We start from the raw sequence: 22,551 nt of genomic DNA, 5'->3' as shown, positions 1-22,551 counted from the left end.
CCAGTCAATCCTAAAGGAAGTCAGCTCTAAATATTCATTAGAAGGACTGATGCTGACGCTGAAGCTCAATACTTCGGCCAACCGATATGAAGAGTCGACTTACTGGAAAAGACTTTGATGCTGGGAAAGATCGAAGGCAAAAGAAGAGGGTGGCAGAGGATGAGATGTCATCACTGACTCAACAGATGTGAATCTGAGCAAACTCCAGGAGATAGTGAAGGACAGGGAAGCCTGATGTGCTGCAGTCCATGGGGTCACAAAGAGTTGGACACAACTTGGCAACTGAGCACCACCACCACCACCAAATGTATGCATATATATACATTACATGTACCATTATATCATATATTTAAAAGCCATGTTCGCACATGTTTCAATACATGAGGATTCTTTCTGAACTCCCCATTTCCATGTTTGTAAACTGCTTCTCGGACAGTGAGAAACCTGACTGTTGTTATTCTCAATATATTTGCTTATTTACCTAATCATGTTCTCAGTGTAGCTAATATCCCAGCCACTCTGCCTCATCTACCTTTGGGCACCTCGTCCCTGCTGCCTCTGTATCAAATCCCTCCCTCTTGACTATTCTCTTTGAAAACCAACACTGTGGGGGAGGTGAAAGGCAAGGAAAGGAAGGTGGAACTGGAAATTACTTGAATGTTTTTGTCTTCAATTTTTTACCTAATAGGAGACAACTTGTGGATGGATGAATCACCTGCCTCTGGTGCCATTTGTAGGCAGATTTAGAGCAACCTCACTTTTAAACTGTTGGTTTTGGTTCTACTTCCCCACTGACTTTATGACATGAGGTTAATCACAGGATCAATATGAGCAGTATTACATGCTTAGTCATTCAGAAGAGGGAGTGGTAAGAAGCTTGTTTTTTAGGAATAATATTAGGTCCCATCATTGCTCCATGTATTTGGGTGTTAGTCATTCACTTTATGTGATATCTCAGCAAATTTTACCCATGCTCTACTTCCCCCCAAACCTTACTGACCTCAACCTTATTTCTTTTTTTGTTTTTACTTAAATTTTTAAAAATTAATTTTTAAATGAGTAAATTTTAATTAATTTAATTCTTAATTGAAGTATAACTGACATAACCTTATATCGGTTTCAGATATACAAAATAATAATATGATATTTATATATATTGCAAAATGATTACCATTAGTTAACATTCCTTATCATACATAGTTACAAAAACCATTTTTTTTTTCTCGTGATGAGAGCTTTTAAGATTTACTCTCATAGGAACTTTCACATATGCAGATATAGTTTTTTTTTTTTTATTTCTACCACTTTCTTGCTACCAGCCCATCTCCCTCCATCCTCGTGCACACATGCTCAGTCATGTAACCCCATGGACTGCAGCCCGCCAGGCTCCTCTGTCCATGGACTTCTCCAAGCAAGAATACTGGAGTATCACATATGCAGACACAGTTAAACTACAGTCACTGTGCTATATGTTATGTCCCTGTGACATTCACTTTATTACTGGAAGTTTATATCTTTTGAGCCCCTTTGTTCCACCCATCTCCGCACTCACCAGGCACTGATCTTTTTTCTGTATCAATAAACTTTTTTTGTTTTAAAGAATTCCCATGTAAATGAGATCAAATGGTATTTGTCTTTCTCTGACTTATTTCATTTAGTATTATGCCCTCAAGTTTTACTCATTTTGCTCTAAATGTCAAGATTTCCCTTTTTATGGCTGAATAGTATTCCATTCTGCGTGTTTGTACATACATACACAGCCCACATGTCACATCTTCTTTATGCATCCATTGATCTGTGGATACAGATTGTTTCTGTATCTTGGCTTTTGGTAATAAATTAATATTGCAGTGAACGTGAGGATGCATATATCTTTTCAAATTAGTGTTTTTGTTTTCCTTGGATATATACCCAGAAGTGGAATTGCTGTCATATGGTAATTCTATTTTTAATTTTTCGGTGAACGTCCATACTGCTTTCCATAGTGGTGGCACTCAACTTTCTTTTTCCCCTCCTTCTATGCTACTCTTTGCCCCTGTCCTAAGAGTTGCTTAATAAATTAAGAACTGTATTCCTTTGCACAAGCCCTACAATGTGTACAGTTGGTATTATTTCAAAGTAGCTCCCAGACATCTTATTTAATCCATAAATATTTCAGTGTTTATCTCTAGAAGATATGCACCAATACTGTGGTATATCTGTATTTCAAATACCCAGTCTGACTGGGGCATTTGAATAGGGATATGCCATTGGCTCAATTACAGACTTGAGCCAGTACTCAAGTTTGTAATTGCTTTAAGAATCTTTTTTTTAAAACTCAGGCTCTAAATAAAATACGTAAGATTTATTTTACAATTTTTGTTGAGGTATAATTTGCATACAATAAAATGTACCTGCTTCAAGTGTTGAGTTTGTTGAATTTTGAGTAATGTCGGCATCCTTGTAATCACCACCACTACCACAGTCAAGGGTACTACATTTATTTACTTATTGATGGACATTAGACTACTTAAATTTTTTTAATCCGTAAGTTTTAATCTCTATTTACAGCTTAATTTGTTGGAAATCAAGGTGACTATAGAGTTTCTCACGGCGTGTGTTTTGCTGATTACATTTTTGTCCTGTGGTATACATTAACATCACCTTTTGTCCTCTGTATTTCCTATATGTTCAAAAGGGCCTATTTTTGAATATTTGAAAACTGTGTTTCAATATAATTGGTTTCCTTGTAATTCATGCATTTTATTTTCCTTATGACCCCATGGACTGTAGCCTGCCAGGCTGTTCTGTCCATGGAATTTTCCAGGGAAGAATACTGGAGTGGATTGCCATTTCCTTTTCCAGGAGATCTTCCCAGCCCAGGAATCGAACCCAAGTCTCTTGCATTGTCAGGTGGATTCTTTACCACTGAGCCTTTAATTTAATAATATTCTGAGAAAGGGTTTATAGGTTTCACAAGACTGTCAAAGCAGTCCATGGAAAAACGTTTAAGAAACATTGGTTTAGGCAAACCATTAGGTTAAGAGTAGAATGCTAGCAGTATATTTAAGTACTGATTTTAGCCTTGACCTAAAAAGGTTGAGGTTAAAAAGTTAATCACTGAAAAACTTTGACTTGAAAATGAAATAAAGTAGTGTCGTTTGAATAGCTTGATTCTTTCCCTCTTTTTCCTCATTGTAAACTTAGATTAGAACTGCTCTTTTTCTTGTAGGAATTTTTTTTGTTTTTTCCATCCTCCTCCCTCCCCCATTTATCCTAAAAATCATGGAATCTTTAGGTTTTTAAGATTGTTCCTTTTAGTCAGCTTTAATTCTTTTAATGACGTGAATTTCAAGCACATCCAATGTTAGAATTAAATGCCATATTAGATATTGATTTCTGCAATATAGATGGATCTAGCCTTAAAGAAAACAAGATTTGTAAAAATCTCAATTTATGGAATGTCTTTAATTCAGTTAGTATGTGATATTGTATATAAAATAAGACAGGGAATTCCCTGACTAGACGGACCTTTGTTGGCAAAGTAATGTCTCTGCTTTTTAATATGCTGTCCAGGTTGGTCATAACTTTTCTTCCAAGGAGCAAGCGTCTTTTAATTTCATGGCTGCAGTTACCATCTGCAGTGATTTTGGAGCCCCCCAAAATAAAGTCTGTCACTGTTTCCACTGTTTCTCCATCTATTTGCCATGAAGTGATGGGACCAGATGCCATGATCTTAGTTTCCTGAATGTTGAGTTTTAAGCCAACTTTTCCACTTTCCTCTTTTACTTTCAAGAGGTTCTTTATTTCTTCTTCACTTTCTGCCATAAGGGTGGTGTCATCTGCATATCTGAGGTTATTGATATTTCTCCCAGCAATTTTGATTTCAGCTTGTGCTTCATCCAGCCCAGTGTTTCTCATGATGTACTCTGCATATAAGTTAAATAAGCAGGGTGACAGTATACAGCCTTGACGTACTCCTTTCCCAATTTGGAACCAGTCTGTTGTTGCATGTCCAGTTCTAACTGTTGCTTCCTGACCTGCATACAGATTCTCAAGAGGCAGGTCAGGTGGTGTGGTATTCCCATCTCTTTCAGAATTTTCCAGAGTTTGTTGTGGTCCACATAGTCAAAGGCTTAGGCGTAGTCAATAAAGCAGAAGTAGATGTTTTTCTGGAACTCTCTTGCTTTTTTGATGATTGAGCGTATGTTGGTAATTTGATCACTGGTTCCTCTGCTTTTCCTAAATTCAGCTTGAACATCTGGAAGTTCATGGCTCACGTACTGTTTAAGCATGGCTTGGAGAACTTTGAGCATTACTTTTCTAGCGTGTGAGATGAGTGCAGTTGTGTGGTAGTTTAAGCATTCTTTGGCATTGCCTTTCTTTGGGATTGAAATGATAACTGACCTTTTCCAGTCCTGTGGCCACTGCTGCGTTTTCCAGATTTGCTGCTGTATTTCCAAATTTGCTGGCAAATTTATAGGCATGATCTCTATGGGGCCTATGAAAATCTGTACATGTAACTCTCGTGTAAATGCTCACTGTGTCAACTTTTGATATAAATAATATTTTGGTTGATAACTGAAAACTTAAAGTGAGAGATGAATGAGTATAATATTAAAAACTCTTAGAAAGATGGTAACGATAACCCTATATGCAAAACAGAAAAAGAGACACAGAAGTACAGAACAGACTTTTGAACTCTGTGGGAGAAGGTGAGGGTGGGATGTTTCAAAAGAACAGCATGTATGTTATCTATGGTGAAACAGATCACCAGCCCAGGTGGGATGCATGAGGCAAGTGCTCAGGCCTGGTGCACTGGGAGGACCCAGAGGAGTCGGGTGGAGAGGGAGGTGGGAGGGGGGATCGGGATGGGGAATACATGTAACTCCATGGCTGATTCATGTCAATGTATGACAAAACCCACTGAAATGTTGTGAAGTAATTAGCCTCCAACTAATTAAAAAAAAAAAAAGAAAAAAAGCTCTTGCAATCCAAAGGAAAAGAAAATCTGGTTCTGCCTGTCATTCTTCATAATGAGTAAGAGTCATTGGAATGCTGTGAAAATTTTAAAAAAGTATATATTAATGATTAGTTGGATGCTAAAAGAGCTTACTATCTCTAAATACTGTGTATCCATCATGCAAAACATAGGCATATCAGTTCTTTTCAAGTGAATCATTCTGCTAAATATCTACGCTTATCAATCGAAAATAGCCTTTCTTAGGTCCAAATTTAAGTGGTCTTTGTGAAGGTTCAAATAGTTTTAAATTATATTGCAGTTAATTTAAAAAAATGGTGTATGTGCCTTGTTATACTCTTAATTTTTCTTGTCACTGATAGTGCCCCATTGTATTTTATTTTTTAATGAACTAGCCCTTTCCACGGTGGTTTTTGACACAGATTATTCCTTTTCAGCATAAGTTTGCTTTGCCAGTGTAAAAGTAGATGTATAAAAGGAACTTGCATCACAGCTTGGGGTCTCACAGGGTTGTAACATTTGATTTCCTTTGTGTTGATCTTATTGGAAATTTGATTGTAAAACATTTTTGTTTATAAGAAAAAGCTTTTTAATTCTAAAGATGATAATCAGACTAAAGTGTTGACTGAAGAAGTTTGCATATTAATAGTTTCAGGAATGATTGGATGGAGACTGGTGACTTAATAATTTAATGGATTTAATTTTGTGCAAAGTTTTTTTTTAATTGGGAAGTAATTTAATTGGGAAGCATGATTATTTAAAAGTTGGAATTAAGTAGAAAAATCCAAAGGCCTTTTAAGATTAGAGTGGTACATTTCTTTAATCTGGAAATACAGGTAGTCTTTAAAGATTTTACAAAAATGCAATGGTGGATAAAAGAATATGAAATTTGTGTATATTATAAAAAGATCACATTTCTGTCTTGATTTTATTCTAAGCAACCAAATATTATGAAATTAGGATAGAAATTAATCAAGTGAAATATTAGAAGGAATTTATAAATTTCTCAGTCTTTTTAACCTGTTATTTTGTCACTACTACGAAGTAAGCCATAGATTAGAAGTTACTTTTCAGTGACTGTACTGTAATAGTCCTATTAAACTAGGCAGGAAGCACATTTTCAAAGAGACCTTTGCATTTATACCCCTTCCTTCCTTTCTTCCTTCTCTACCCTCCTTCCCTGGAGTCTTCGTTGCTGCCTGTGGGCTCTCTCTAGTTGCCTTGAGCTGGGGTGGGGAGGGGCAGGCTACTCTTCGGTTTTTTCTTTGGTGTGAGGGCTTCTCCCTGCAGGGGCTTCTCTGGTTGCAAGTACAGGCTCCAGGCACCCAACCTATGGGCTCCAGGGCTCAGGCTTCAGATGTGGTGCACTGGCTTAGTTGCCCTGAGACATGTGGGATCCTCCTGGACCAGGGATTGAACCCATGTCCCTTGCATTAGTAGGCAGATTCTTATCCACTGTACTACCAGGAAAGTCTAAGTGAGTATTTTTGATTTCCAGTATTATGTTAGGAAAGGAAATTCTGACTTATGTTACAACGTGGATTAACCTTGAAGACATTATGCTAGGTGAAATAAGTCACAAAAGAACAAACACTGTATGTGTCTACTTACATTAACTACCTGGAGCAGTCAAATTCATAGAGACAAAGTGGAATGATGGTTCCTTTTTTTTTTTAAAATTGTTATAAAACAGCAGTACTTGTTACTAAGGAATCTTGTACACTGAGACACGTGCAATTATATATGAATAAAAAATTCCTGTGAATGCAATTTCTGGGGATGTGTACTTAGTTCTAAATTTCTTCTTTCGTTTGTTTTTGACTGTGTCAGAGGGCACGCGGAATCTTAGTTCACTGACCAGGGATCGAATATGCACCCCCTGCGTTAGAAGCACGGAGTCCTAACCACTGGATGCCAGAGTGTCCCATTAATAAAGACACCAACAGATTGTCTTCCTTAGATGTTTATCTAATTTATACTCCTGCAGACTAAGAAAGTTATTTTCTTAGACTTTCACTTTTATCTAGATATTAGTATTTAGATTTTTGTGTTACATGGTACACTTTGGATTTTTGAAATTTTGAGTGTGATTTTTAAAGAATTTCCTATGTAGGTATTTTGCCAAGTTTTTTGGAGGGGAGCTTCTGTCTCCTTTGGTTTGCAGAAGTTTGTATATTTAGGAAATCACTTATTTCTCATTTGCAGGTATTTTTCCCCATTTGTCTTTTGACTGCATTTTGCAATTTAGGAGCTATAATTTTTACATGGTTTAATTTATATGCTCTTTTCCTTTATGACATAGGTATTTTATCTCAGGTATTTTTTTTATCTCATGCTGAGTCTGTAGAAGACTGTACAACAAACTCTTAATTATTTATTTTTGGCAGAAAGAAAACACAAATCAGTAAGCTGTTACAAATCATTCTCCATCCCCTTCTTTTTCCACCACTCCCCCATTCCTTCAAGTAGAGCAGCATTTGAGAATATTAGCTTTTCCTAAAAATGAGGCTGGGAGCCTGTGGTTGACTCCTCTTTGCTGGCTGTAGGGATTCTGAGTCTGTTTTTGCCATCTTTAGTTATTATTTGTACAGTTCTTACTCCAAAGATAGAGTGTGATTACAGGGGAATATGTTAATTTTTTAAGAATAGCTTATAGATATGTTTTATACATTTATACTGAAAGAATTCGGTATTGCTGTGAAATGAAGATAGGTTTTGCTTGTCATCTAATGGGTTTCTTATCTTCCCAGGCAGGCATGCCTGAAATAGAAAAAGGCTTCAATGTGTGTCCATTTACAGGAAATTTATTGAATAGGCCAAAAAGTTCGTTCGGGTATTCTGAAAACCCCAAATGAACAAAAACTTTTGGCCAACCCAGTATATTGAGGGTAACGTAGATGCTTGTGACTAAAGGAGACATAAATTCTGATGTATTAAAAGACAGTGACAGGGGCTTCCCTGGGAGTCCAGTGGTTAAGAATCCACCTTGCAATGCAGGGGACGCCGGTTTGATCCTTGGTTGTAGAATATCCTACATGCCCTAGAGTAACTGAGTCCATGAGCCACAACTACCGAGTCCATAGGCAGTAACTACTGAAACCTGTGCACTTTAGAGCCCGTGCTCCGCAACAGCAGAAGCCACCACAATGAGAAGTCTGCACCCTGCAACAGGAGAAAACCTGTCCATAGCAGTGTAGATTCCTCACAGCCAAAAATACATACATACATACATACATACACACACACGTAAATAGTAAAGAAAAGGCAGTGACAGGTACTATTTTGTGTCTTTTTCTTTTAATAGCAGTTTTAATGAGATATAATTCATATGGCATAAAATTCTCCCCCGGAAAGTTTACAGTTCAGTTGTTTTTTAGAATAATTGCAGAGTTGTGCAGCCATCACCACTGATATAAGAATATTTTCATCACTCCAGAATGAAACCTATTAGCAGTCATTGCCCATTCTTTCTTCTCCCCAACTTTTGGCATCCACTAATCTTTTTTCTACTTCTGTGTGTTTTCCTATTTTGGACCTTTCACATTTGAAATCATACAATATGTGATTGGCTTCTTTTACTTAGTAGAATATCTTCGAGATTCATCCATTGTTGTAGCATGTATTAGAACTTCATTCCTTTTTATTCCCAAATGACATTCCATTGAATGGACATACCACATTTTAAAAACTCCACTTAGCAATTGAACTTTTTTTTTGGCCATTATGAATAATGATATTGTGACATTTCTGTGTTTTTATGTGGACATACATTTTCAGTTCATATCAAGGGAAGAATTGCTGAATTATATGGTTCTAAGTTGAACATTTTCAGGAACTTCCAAATTGATTGCCAAAGTGACTATAGCATTTTGCAATTTCACCATCAATGCCTCAGGGTTTAGAAGTCTTTGGAAAATCTTAGAAATCTTCTTATCCTAATCACTTGTTATTATCTGTCATTTTTATTTTCACCATTGTATTGAGTGTGAAGTGCTATCTCACTGTGGTTTTGGTTCTTATTTTCCTAAAGTCTAATATTGTTAAGTGAATTTTTGTGTGTTTATTGGCTGTTTATCTTTTTGGGGAGAAATTATCTATGTATCCTTTGCCTATTTTTAAATTGCAATATGTCTTTTTCATTGTTGAGTTGTAAGAGCTATCAGATAAATAATTTGCAAATATTTTCTATTTTCTGCGCTTATGTAAATTTTTGATCCTTTGGACAGACTAAAACTATTAACTTGTAGTTTGTGATTGTCATGATAACAATTTAAATTTATCTTTGTTGTTCTAGATAATTGTTAAAACAGGTTCTTCCTTTGGTTTTTAACTTATGTAAATTGATAATGAGACATATGATATATAAAAATATCAACATCTTATTTGGTTATGTCCAAATTGCAGGAGTTTTGCAATCTAAATATATGATTCTGAGCTACATACTACATTTAATGTGTTGATGTATGGGGAGTATCAGTATTTGTGAATAATGTAGCTTTAATGTCTACCTCCACTATGTTGAGGACCAGAAATAACTGTGATTTATTTGAAAAGATTGGGATTGTACACTTAATGGCTAAATAGCTAATTTTATGTTATATTTTATTGCAATGAAAGTTTTAAAAAATTTGACCTGTGATTATATAGGAAAAATGTGGCCAGCTCCAGTTTAAATGCTGTTAAGAACCTCTGGAGGAGGGCATGGCAACCCACTCCAGTATTCTTGCCTGGAGAATCCCAAGGACAAAGGAGCCTGGCATAGGGTCCATAGGCTTGCACAGTCAGACGTGACTGAATCGATTTAGCACACGCACATATAATGCATTTAAATTTCTAGCGGATTCTGCATTTTGGTATTCTTGAAGTATTTGTAGTCACTGGTATAGGAAATAAAGGTCTAACACAAAGGGGAAACCAGTCTTTTGGTCTAAATATAGGATCAAGTCATTGATTTATAAATTTTGTAATTCCTTCATAAAAATTTTTTACTATAAAAGGTTTTTGTAAGTGTTGATGTTACAGCATTGTTGCAGATAGCTTGGTGGTTGTGATGGATATATTTATAACCCAACTGAGTTTGGAAGAGGAATGATTTTGAATATTTTCATAATGTAAAAAATTGTTGTTTAGATGCAAAGTCGTATCCGACTCTTTAGCAACCCCATAGACTGAGCCACCAGGAAAGCCCATAAATAGATGTTTAAGGAAGACCAAGTGAAAGTGAAAGTGAAGTTGCTCAGTTGTGTCTGACTCTTTGCGACCCCATGGACTGTAGCCCACCAGGCTCCTCCATCCGTGGAATTTTCCAGACAAGAGTACTGGAGTGGGTTGCCATTTCCTTCTTCAGGGGATCTTCCTGACCCAGGGATCGAACCCGGGTCTCATATAGTAGGCAGATGCTTTTACCGTCTGAGCCACCAGGGAAGCCATCGCAGTAAATGCGGCATTATTTAGGGTTATTTTAAAATTCTCTCTTAAAAACTTTTAAGAACTACAGTGTATGTTGATAAATTTAATATTTTTTGATGGTGAATATTTTTGACCAAACAGAAACCAATGTAATATTTTTTGATTGTGTTTTTGATTACAAGTCCCTTGAAAGTCTATGATTTGATAGATTAGGTTGTACTTCTGATTTTCAAGGAGTTATGAAATGGTCAAAGAGACTGAAAAGTTTGACCGAGAAAGGAGAGTTCGGTCCACACGCTTTGCCCATTTCTAGTTGGTTCCCGAAGGAGATGTTGGGTGCCTCTTGGCTTGACAGGTCAGTATAAACCCCTGACAGGTTTCTGCCGTAAGCCGTATGAGGTTGCCACGGAACCGCAGAGCAGGGCTCCTCACTTGCTTCACACAGGGCATTTCATTCATTCACACAACCACACTGTAGAGTTAGTAAAGTACAGCGGAAAACATGTTCGTTAGGAGAACAAAGAACTAGAGCTCCCAGCATCCTTACCTTGTCCTGAAGTATCCTGGACAAGCCCCCAAGATGAAAGGTTGTTTCTGAATCACGAAGAGACGCTGGGCTTCTCTTGGCCCCCCGAGGAGAAGAATTCAATCCGGGGCCAGAGACGAGGCTGGATCACTCAGAGCTTTTGTGCAATAAAATTTTATTAAAGTATAAAGGAGATAGAGAAAGCTTCTGACAGACATCAGAAGGGGGTAGAAAGTGTTTTTGGTGATTGTGTGATTGTGTTTTTGGAAAACAAACCTTTTAGATTTTATATACTGCAACTGATAGCAATCAAGTATGATTTCTCAAGTTTATGTTCTCATTTTTAAAAAGTTTAGGTTCTCTTGATTCTTTAAAAGCTACAAGTGAATTGACTTATTACTACAAGCAGTGACTATGTAACCTAAAAAATTTTGTGCATATTACTGGAGACTCTTCGATTGATTCTCTGAAAACCTAAAGCTAAGACTTGATGTTTTTTATTTTTTATTTTTTGATGATGTTTTTTAAAAAAGGAAATATTATCTAATTGTGATTTTATTATTTTTGTTCTTTTTTCTTTTTTAATTAGTAAATGTCAGGTAAACGTTTCATCTTGAACACTTGAGGACTACTTGAGTACTATAGGAAATGTGTTGTTTTGAAAAGAGTAGACAAAACCAGGACATCACATTTACATTTTGTTTTTATTGTTCAGTTGCTGAGTTGTGTCTGACTCTTTGCAGTCCCATGGACTACAGCATGCCAGGCTTCCCTGTCCTTCACTATATTCTGAAGTTTGCTCAAACTCATATCTATTGAGTCAGTGATGCCATTCAACCATCTCACCTGTCACCCCTTTCTCCTCCTGCCCTCAATCTTTCCCAGCATCAGGGTCTTTTCCAGTGAGTCAGCACTGCATCAGGTGGCCAAAGTATTCAAGCTTCAGCATCAGTTCTTGCAGTGAATATCCAGGGTTGATTTCCTTTGAATTGACTGGTTTGATCTCCTTGCTGTCCAAGGAAAACTCATGAGTTTTCTCCAGCACCACAGTTCAAAAGCATCAATTCTTTGGTGCTTAGCTTTCTTTATGGTCTGTCACATCTGTACATGCTGAGTTTTTATGAATATGAAGAGGTTTTTAAGATTTCAATGTTTCTGGTCTACTCAGTGTAAAAGAGTAGTGTAATACCTGATGAAGTTCTTTGTTAAATTTGGAGACAAATTTGTATTTTGTTTCCCTTATATATTCTATTCCCCTTATATAACAATGATGGGGACTGTGAGCCCACCATTTTGATGGAGGGCCATTTGACTTTGTTTTACAGGCATAATCTGTGCATTGAGTATTTGGTCCCTCTTTTCAGTATTGCATTTAACTCTTTGTTATTCAGAATTTAAGTTTAAATATTTGTTTTTCCTTTCGTATTTTGGCTTTTTTTTTGACAGAGAGTTGGCTGATGCTTCCCTCTTTTCTCTTTCTTCTTCCTAATAGAATAAACCTTTGTGCTCTTGGACTGAAGTGACAAGTTGTGTATGTGTGTGCATGTTAAAATATACAAAATACAAAATTTATTATTTTAACCATTTGATGTGTATAGTTGGTGACATTAAGTGCATTCACAGAGAAGTCCCTGGTGGTCCAGTGGTTGGATTTGGTGCTTTTACTGCCAGGGCCCAGGTTCCATCCCTGATTGGGGAACTAATCCTGGAAGCTGCTTGTTGGCACAGCCAAAAAAAAGTGTACTCACAATGTTATTACCATTAGCACTATAACCATTAGCACTATCTATTTCTAGAATTTTTTCATTCCATACAAAATTCTATTCTATACCATTAAGCAGTATCTCCCCAACCTTTATTCTACGTTGTCTTCATGAATTTGTCTATTCCAGATACCTCATATAAGTGGAATCATAAATTAATTATCCTTTTGTGTCTGGCTTATTTCATTTAGTATGTTTTCAAGGTTTATCCATGTTCTAGCACATATCAAAACTTCATTTCTTTTTATGTCTTAATATTCCATTTTATGTATATACCACATTTCATTTTATTCATCCATTGATGGACACTTGGGTTGTTTCCATGTTTTGGTGTTTGTGAATAACGACATTGGTGCACATGTACCAACATTGGTACATATGAGGGCTTCCCTCATAGCTCAGTTGGTAAAGAATCTGCCTGAGATGCAGGAGGCCCTGGTTCAATTCCTGGGTTGGGAATATCCCCTGGAGAAGGGAAAGACTACCCACTCCAGTATTCTGGCCTGGAGAATTCTATGGATTAAGTCCATGTGGTCGCAAAGAGTTGAACACGACTGAGCGACTTTCACCTTCACCTTCACCTTTGGTGCTCAAATAGTTGAGCTGTAGTTTTCAGTTGTCTTGGGTATATACCTAGGAAGTGCTGGGTCGTATGGTAATCCTGTGCTTAACTTTTGGAGAAAATGCTACTTTCCCACAGTGGCTGTACCATTTTACAGTTCCAGCAGCTATACAGGAGGTTTCAGATTTCTCCATATCCTTGCCAATACTTGTTCTGTTCTGTTCTCTTTTCTAATAGCCAAACTAGTGGGTGTGAACTGAGTGGTATTTTATTGTGGTTTTGATTTGTATTTCCCTAATGATTAATGATTTTGAGCATCTTTTTCTGTGCTTGTCTGCCATCTGTATATCTTCTTTGGAGATGTGTCTTCTCCAATTTTTAGGAAATGAGTTAAAATTGGTTAGATTCTTGATACAGGTCCTTTGTCAGATACATTTGAAGGTTTTTTTTTTTTAATGTTTATATTTCTGTTTCTATCATTTTATTCCTCAAATTTAAAAGATCCTTTCATCAATTAATTTACCCCACATAATTTTGTTACATCTAGTTCAGTTGTGTGATGAAACTGGATTTTAGGATTATGTTTCCCTTGTGAGAGGTAACAACTTAAATCATACTGGAGAATATAAATGAAAAGTTCTGCTTTCTGATAATGTCAGCTTCTTCAGGGGAAGTATAAAATTATGATCTTGGATTGTCAGCATGTAAGAGTGTTCTATTTAAAAGTGCTGTGCCTGCCTTTTTAAAATGCCAAATTAAAAAAAAAAAGCCAGATTACAGGGATATATAAAATACAATTAACTCCTAATGAAATTTGTAAAATTTTCTTGAATTTTAAAATTCTAGATAATTATATTTTTTACATGCATGCTTCAGAATATAAATGGTGCCCTACAGTTTTTCTTTTTGTACATAGTAAACATTATTTTTGAAATGAAAATGAGAACATAGAGTCTGTCAAAAGATTTTCTGATGTATTAATTTATATAAACAATTTAGTTATACATAAATTATAAATTTTAACACTTTTACTCCCCTGGAAAAGAGAATTAAATAGCAAAAAATTACATTAAAAGTTAGGACTGATACTTGCACATGCACAGAATATTTGAACTTATTTTGCCTTCCAGCAAGGAGTGAAATCATCTTATTTTTTCAGTAAGATCATTTTCACTTAATGAATTAAAGTGAAATCTGTAAAATAGCTATTTTCAGCTACAGTTTTTACTTTAATAAAAATCTCAAGACTGGTAAGTTACTTTGATTATCTTAAGTATAATATCCTTTTTTAGGATGTAAAATTCCTAAAAACTTCTGAAAGTCATTCAGCTCAGTGTTCTAGAAAGGTAAAAGTCAGTTTATAGTAAATACTATATTTACAAATGAGAGCAATAAAGTAATCTGGTAAAAATGTTTGTAAATATTTGCCTCAAAAAAGAAAAATGTGAGTATACAAGACATTTAAAATTAACTTGCAACCCATCCTCTATACATGCATAATGTAAGTTGTTTAAATATAAGAAACATTTTAAAAACTATTTTTGGAAAATTATTACTATGCAGCAATAACATTGACTATTTATTTTTTTATTTTTTTAGATATGGCCGCGTGGAGAGTGTCAAAATTCTCCCAAAGAGGGGTTCTGAAGGAGGAGTGGCTGCCTTTGTGGATTTTGTGGACATCAAAAGTGCACAGAAAGCTCACAACTCGGTCAACAAAATGGGAGATAGAGACCTACGCACGGATTATAATGAACCAGGCACCATTCCGAGTGCTGCTCGGGGATTGGATGATACAGTTTCCATAGCATCTCGTAGTAGAGAGGTTTCTGGGTTCAGAGGAGGTGGTGGAGGGCCTGCTTATGGCCCCCCACCATCACTTCATGCACGAGAAGGACGTTATGAGCGGAGACTTGATGGGTAAGTTCCAAGGTTTCTGTAGGCAGGTATTTTGTATTTGATATGGTGAGAAACAGAAACTCGTATTTAGGGGCCCCAGATGGATTTAAAGTTTTGGGCATTCTCAATGTTTCCTATTTTGGGTTGGAAACGGAAGTGATTTCTATCCCAGTGGCTGGTATCTTATGGAATCGTAGAGGATATTTCCTGCAGCTGGTTGGATATCTACTGCTGAGATATAAAGTGGTGGAAGATTTTGTATGGCAGCATCATTTTTGGAGTTACCTGTCTTCTAGACTTTTATTCCTTCTCTTGGATAATGTTAAGGCTTTCCTTGGATATATCTTCTACCTGATGGAGCTACTTGGCTACACATTTTGTGGTTGTACTATATGGAATATTTCTGGAATATTAGAGCCTACAGATTCTTTTAGAATTTGATATTTGCTTCTCAGTTTTCACTGCACAGTGTATGAACGAATTGGATTGTCACCAAAAAACCTAGCAGTCCATATGATTCAACCTCTTGGATTCTACAAACAATACTTTAACCTGGAAATGTGTACTTGGATGAAGAGGAGTGAAGGCAATGCCTGATTTTTCCATTTTGGATCTACACAGTTTCCATGTTGGAATTATACTCCTTGATGGAATGGGGAAAAATTGAGATGATGGACGTTCCTAAATCCTGGAATATAGCCCTTTTCTAATTGCTGGAATGTATGGGATATCATGTTGTCAAGATTCCATTAGCCCAAGAGAAGAGGATTACTATCCTGTTTCTTAAGCAAGTTGCTGTCCAGTTAAAGGTACTTTAGCTTTGAACACATGGTGATGATCAGTTGTGGATACAGCAATCAAAATGGACTTTGCTGGATGGCTACAAAGGTGAACTATTGGCGAGCAACTGTGCCTTCCTCATTTGGTGGAATCGTAGAGGATATTTCCTCTTCTCTCAGCTGCCTGATTCATACTTAGGGCTGGAGATTTTTGTGAATGTGGATCAATTTATAATTTTCTACTGTCTCAAGAAAGAAGTCTGGGGGTTTGAGAGTTACAGTTTGTCTGGGACTGCTTGCTTCCAGTGGAATTATTTTATCTGGTCATTAAGATTTTTTTTCCTTGTGGTTCATCTAAATATCATTTGACACCCTTGCCCATTAAGAAGGTGGATTACCCCCAAAAGAGGGGCCAAAATTGGGGAAGTTATGTTCACAATTCTCTCCCTAGATTTAATTGGGATTATAGGTCGTGGTTCCACACTTGGAAAAGGTTGGTATGTCCTGACCTGTGTATATTAGCCCCTCTCCTAACCCAAGTCAAACTTTCTTTTTTTTCCCACTAACTCTAGAATTATTTAGTACTAATAGATGATTCAAAGAATAGCTATTAGATTTCAGCTCTGCTAGCTCTTGTGCCTGCCTTCTGTATCTTCCTAATGGATAAGAACTTTGCATATTTATGAAATATCAGATATAGCAGTAATTCTCCTAGGACTATTACCTATTGCTTCTGTTATATCATTAATAATAGCTCTTACTGATTAACATTTGATAGGGTACTAATTGAATTATTTATGAAATTTTCTCTTTAAGTCTCAGAAAAACCCCTCTTCTTTGTTAGACAGTGAAATATCTATCCAAATTCCAGAAATGTAGCAAATAAAAAAGGAGAGTCATTTAATATATTTAAGTAGGAAAGATAATATTGAATTTTTTTTGCCATGCCAGTTGCTTTTCATAATAGCAAAAACAAAATACAGCCTAGGAGAAGGTGTGATTGCTACTAAGTGAGATGGTGAAAATGAAGGTTAGTGGAGAGATTTGGAATCTAAGCATGTATTGGAAATACAGTATTAGTTGTAAGATTTTTGCCACATATTCTTAATTGCAGAGATTCTAATTCTTCTGTATCTTTTGTAGTTCCTTAATCACTTTTGATAAAAGATAGACCCAAAGGTAAGGTTGAGAAGAGACTCAACCTCATGTTTGAGATACAAGTGAACTGGTGTATTATGAACTTTCTTAAGTAGAGAACTGAAGATTTCTTTGTAGGGTTGGAATTGGTTTTTGATATTAACATATAGTTGCATGTGTGTAATTGTACATGCAACAGTTTTTGTACTCATAGATTGACAAGTATTCATGCCCTACAGAAAAAATTTTTTATAGTTAAACCATTGCTAAAAACTGAATTTTATAGTTCCCAAAGTTGCCTTATTTCATCAGAGGCAATTTGAGTATAACTAAAACCCTAGGAGAATATATTTCTTTTAACCATTAAGTAATACATTAACAGACTGAATTATGGACTAGGCATTTAAAAATTATTTGTAATTTGATAGCACAAGAAGATAAAATACCATTATTCTTTAATTAGTTAAATTTATCATAGAATAGCATATGGCAGCCCAGTATTTTGATATCCTAAGTGGTTTTTGGTTTGATTTTCTTTTTTAAGATCCTGTTTTTATTATTAAGTGTGATTGTTTGGGCACAGCAATTTACATAATTTACTAATTTTATAATTACCCAAGAAATTGAAAGTTAAAATGAAAAAGTTATACTTAAGATTTTTTTCTATACTTCTTTGAAAATGCCGTCCTATTGCTGGACATGGGCATGCATTGCAATGAGGCTTTCATGTCTGTGTAAAAAAGATATCATGGAAATTTTGCCTGAAATACAGTTGCAAAGTAAATACAGTTTGGCATATATTTTAATCCGATGAAAGTATAGAAAACCTTCATATTAAAATGAAAGTCTCTTCTTGTTCCATTAAATTTAAAATAAAAAAGGAAATGGCATATGTCTATTTCTGTATATAAGCCAGAAAATCCCTAATAAAAAGAGCAATTGACTTACAGAACACTAGTCATGAAAGCCCGATATACAGTTACAACAGTAATTGCTTAGCTGTGGAAATAGGTTTTGGAGTCAAGTAAAATGTTAAGCTTGTTAATGTTTGCTTACTAAAGTAGGTTACTGCTGTTTAGAAAATGACCAGTTGCACAAAGAAAATGCTGAAGTGAATGTTTGCATGACTTGCTTTTAGTTTTGCTTTCCCATTTCTGATTGATTAAATATTTTTCCCCCCTCCTAAATGCAGGGCTTCAGATAACAGGGAGCGTGCTTATGAACATAGTGCCTATGGACACCATGAACGGGGGACGGGAGGATTTGATCGGACAAGACATTACGATCAGGATTACTATAGAGATCCTCGAGAGCGGACTTTACAACATGGGCTCTATTATACTTCTCGGAGTCGAAGTCCAAACCGTTTTGATGCTCATGACCCCCGATATGAACCTAGGGCTCGGGAGCAGTTTACACTGCCCAGTGTGGTTCACAGGGAAATCTACAGGGATGACATTCCCCGGGAGGTGCGAGGCAGAAGGCCCGAGCGGAGCTACCAGCACAGCAGGAGTCGGTCACCTCACTCGTCCCAGTCTAGGAATCAGTCTCCTCAGAGGCTGGCTAGTCAAGCGTCTAGACCCACAAGGTCCCCTAGCGGCAGCGGCTCTAGAAGTAGATCCTCCAGTAGCGATTCAATCAGCAGCAGCAGTAGTACCAGCAGTGACAGGTAGGTTAACAGTCTTTTGTTATCAGAGACCAGGTCTTGAGGAAATTGTTACCAATGTGCTACCATCAGTGGTACTGATTTCTAGTACAGTAATATTTTTGAAAGTAATCTTGGATCATGTATATAATGAATGAAGAAACTTTGATTAGCCCTGTGGCCAACGAATTAACTATTTTCCCAAGTACTCGAATCTAAATGATGATTTGCAAATACTGTTTCATCCTTCAGATGCTGAATGTTAAAATTGCCAAAAAGGAAGAAAAGTGGTAACTTCAGTTGTATGAAACAAATCTTGTGCCATACAATGAACTTTTCAAAGTTCTTTAATTTCTTAGTATATACTATTTCTATTATTTGGTTGAAAATTTGTAAAAGCTATTGGAGTAAAGATGTATTGGTGAAATATATTGTTGATAAGTTTATCATCAATGTATAAATTGATGTGTACATTTTAGCTAATTTTAATATCAAGATGGTAATCAATTTATAAACTCAAGTAGGAAAGCTTTCTTTAAAATTCAGGTTGTGTTTTTGCTGTTCACTAAGGGTGAGTAGGCTAATTTTGTTAGTTGGGATTTTTTTTTTTTTTACAAAGGAGTTGTATTTTAAAGATGAAAATGATAAATTGAAAATAATCTTAACAAGAAACAGCTTGTAAGTTAGGTTATGGGTTTTGAAGTAATAGGTCAAGGTTAAAAAAAAAGATCAAGGTAGACGGTATACTATGTTTATAATCTTGGACAAGTTACTAAAACTCTCTAGGCCTCAGCTTTCTCATCTTTCATAAGAACCATGTTTCCTAAAATTATTTGGAAGGTTAAAATGAAAAAATAACTTAAAGTGCTTAGCTTGATACCTATATATGTTTAATACTGCCTTCGATAACTCCTAGCTGTTGTTACTGCTATTACTTGAGATGTTGGTAGTCTTGAGTGTTTTCTGTTTCTCATTACTGTTATTATTATTATTATACATGTTATTATTCAACATGTTAATCTCAGAGATTCTAGTTTTATATTTATGTGGGATGTATTTTAAATTTACGAGACAAATTATTTGAGCTAATTAAAATGCCCAGATTATTCTTCCTTTAGTATTGCCTGCTTAGAATTAACTTAAGAAAAGTAAATGATCATGTAATTGATAAAAGACTCCTTTTACGCCTGAGCTTGCTGATTCAAAATACTAAATGGAAGCCTTTTATACATCTATCTATCTAGATGTAATTCAAATATTCTGGAAGATGTAGCATATTATAGTGAAGCAAGCAGTTAGTTTAAGTCAGAAGAGTTAGATTCTGGCTCCAGCTTTGCAGCTGTGACGTGGTTGAGACCCTTAACTTCTTTTGATATCATCTGATGTATTGTTGAGTTAAATGATTGACAATATTCATTTGAATTCTATAAATTGATTATAAAATCTTGTCATGATTCACTTTCTTCTGCACAGAATTGGCTTAAGATACTCAAGTTTTAGTCAAGTTTTAGTCTTTTTCCCCAAACCTACCTCAGTAAAGAGATGGCACTGCACTCCACTGAATCAGAACTTTTTGAAAAGTCAACCAATTGAAGAAGTGTGGAAGTTAGAGGTGAAACACGTGGCATTCAGAAGGGTGGCATTGTACTTTGGTGGGAGTTACAGTGGTTTGGGATCTGGCCTTTGGCGTTGTGGGCTCAAAAACTTGAACCCAGAGGTGATCTGATGAATTTTGATGGAGCTAATTGCTGTTTACATAATAAAAAGAAACAGTTGTATGCTTATGAATATTTACACTGAGAAAGATAACTGCCACAAAGGCAGGATGAGCTTGGGAAATCTACATGGAGACTAAATTACAACTGTAGAGGATATTTTCTCCTGTCTCAACTGCCTGAATCATACTTAGGGCTGAAGATTTTTATGGTTTAGAACTATGAAGGATATGTAGAACTTCAGCAAGAAAATATGAATTTTGGGCTAGACAGGGAACATTGTGAGCAGAAGGAACAACTTGAAGAGATACAAGTAGGTGGAAGAATGTTTTGAGAGCAGCAAATAATTTAGTGTGACTTAACCACGCTAATGTTTTTGGGTTTTATTTTATTTATTTTTTTGGGGGGGTTTATTTTTTATGCAGAGATGAGCCATTGAAGGATTTTGAGAAGGGAAATAACTTGTTGAGATCTGTGCTTTAGAAAGGCATCTGCTTTAGAATAGGAAAGAGAGATTCCAGTTAGACAATTTCAGTATTCCATAGAAGGACAACTTGGACACTGAGAGTGCCTAACTTGGGAAAAGTGGACATTGTAATAACATTCAGATTATATCAATTTATGAAAAACAGAATCAATGTTTTTGAAGACATGATGAGCCTTTTGGTGCCGTTCTGTAAGAACAGGGTGGGTAGGTCTTCCTTTGTGCACACTGCAGAGTCAGCTAAGTGTAGTGCCTTTCTCCAAGTACACATTCAAATAGTTGAAATACTTAGCTACAATTCTTAGTAAAGAGGAAGGTGAAACCAAAATTGATGTAATAGTTAAAAGATTGGTCATTATATTGTTACTGAAGCAAGTACAGAGAAATAAAATATTTGGGTGTTCAGGGCACATCCATTGTCTTGGGGTTCATCCCCCCTTTTATCAGATATCCTCCTTATATAATTATATTGATTACAAAATGTGTTATTTTTTTAAAAGATTTATTTTATTTTTTGGCTGTGATGGGTCTTCGTTGCTGCACATAGACTTTCTCTATTTGCGGCGAGTTGGGGCTACTCTTTGTTGGGGTGCACAGACTTCTCATTGCAGGAACTTCTCTTGTTGTGCAGCACAGGCTCTAGGCATGCAGGCTTCAGTAACTGCAGTGCATGGGTTCAGTAATTATGGCTTACAGGCTTCAGAGTACTGGTTCAGTAGTTGTGGTGCAGGGGCTTAGTTGCTCCGAGTAATGTGGAATCTTCCCGGACCAGGGATTGAACCTGTGTCCCTTGCATTTTAAGGTGGATTCTTAACCACTGGACCATCAGGGAAAGTGAAAGTCACTCAGTTGTGTCTGACTCTTTGTGACCCCATGGACTCTTGTAATTCTCCAGGCCAGAATACTGGAGTGGGTAGCCTTTCCCTTCTGCAGGGGATCTTCCCAACCCAGGCATTGAACCCAGGTCGCCCCCATTGCAGGCAGATTCTTTGCCAGCTGAGCTACAAGGGAATCCCCTCAAAATGTAATATTTTGAGTGGTTATTGTCAATTCACAATGTTCAGTGCCCTTTGGGAGGAAATAAGTTCTTTTTTGTAATCTTTAAAACTTGATTGTGAAATGGTGACATTCCAAGTCCTTTGAAAGTGTTTTAAATCAACAGGGTATAGTAGATAAAATATAGCTTGGTTTTATCTATAAAAGAGGTTTCTATTCTGTCTGTATGACTGACTGGAAAATTAATCATCCTCTGTGCCCCTTAATTGTTACAGCTTTGGTGAACAGATTCCTAGCATTGCATTTTAAATGAGCAAACATGGGATTGATGACAGTCTCATTGTGAAGTTCTTGTAAATGATATACTAACTGTTTCTGCCAAACTATTCACAGTATTTATTTAGCTGCTGAAAGATGAGGGGCAGGTCGCTTAATGTTACAAACTTCCTGTGTGCAGAGACCTGTGCTACTGGGTGTCTCTTTCTTTCTCTGCGTTGGTTATTTAGGGAGGCCCTTTTCTTTTCAAAATAAATTTTAAATACATAAGTTAAAAACTTTGGGGGTCAGCCTTTTTCTTTTTTATTCCTCTGAATCCTTTTGGTTTGTTCAAAGAAGAATATGTCAAGTAACCTATAGACTTTTATTCTTTCTAGTCACAGAAACAGGCATTTAGATG

The 22,551-nt window shown here is 36.2% G+C and overlaps 1 protein-coding gene across 2 annotated transcripts in view; it reads left to right on the top strand.

The window, feature by feature from the left end:
• Positions 1 to 22,551, top strand: part of SPEN (spen family transcriptional repressor) — an 89,336-nt gene that overhangs the window by 10,738 nt on the left and 56,047 nt on the right. Inside the window, exons 2-3 of one of the 2 annotated variants that reach the window (XM_065936022.1) lie at positions 14,820 to 15,140; positions 18,228 to 18,704. In XM_065936022.1, coding sequence (XP_065792094.1) covers positions 14,820 to 15,140; positions 18,228 to 18,704 — 798 coding nt within the window. Of the gene's footprint in view, positions 1 to 14,819; positions 15,141 to 16,182; positions 16,392 to 18,227; positions 18,705 to 22,551 lie in introns of those variants that run through there. The other variant, XM_065936023.1, reaches the window with a different exon arrangement.

The sequence above is a fragment of the Muntiacus reevesi genome, chromosome 5 (assembly GCF_963930625.1).
Source record: "Muntiacus reevesi chromosome 5, mMunRee1.1, whole genome shotgun sequence".
Lineage (NCBI taxonomy): Eukaryota > Metazoa > Chordata > Mammalia > Artiodactyla > Cervidae > Muntiacus > Muntiacus reevesi.
This window is presented reverse-complemented; position numbering and strand designations above follow the sequence as displayed.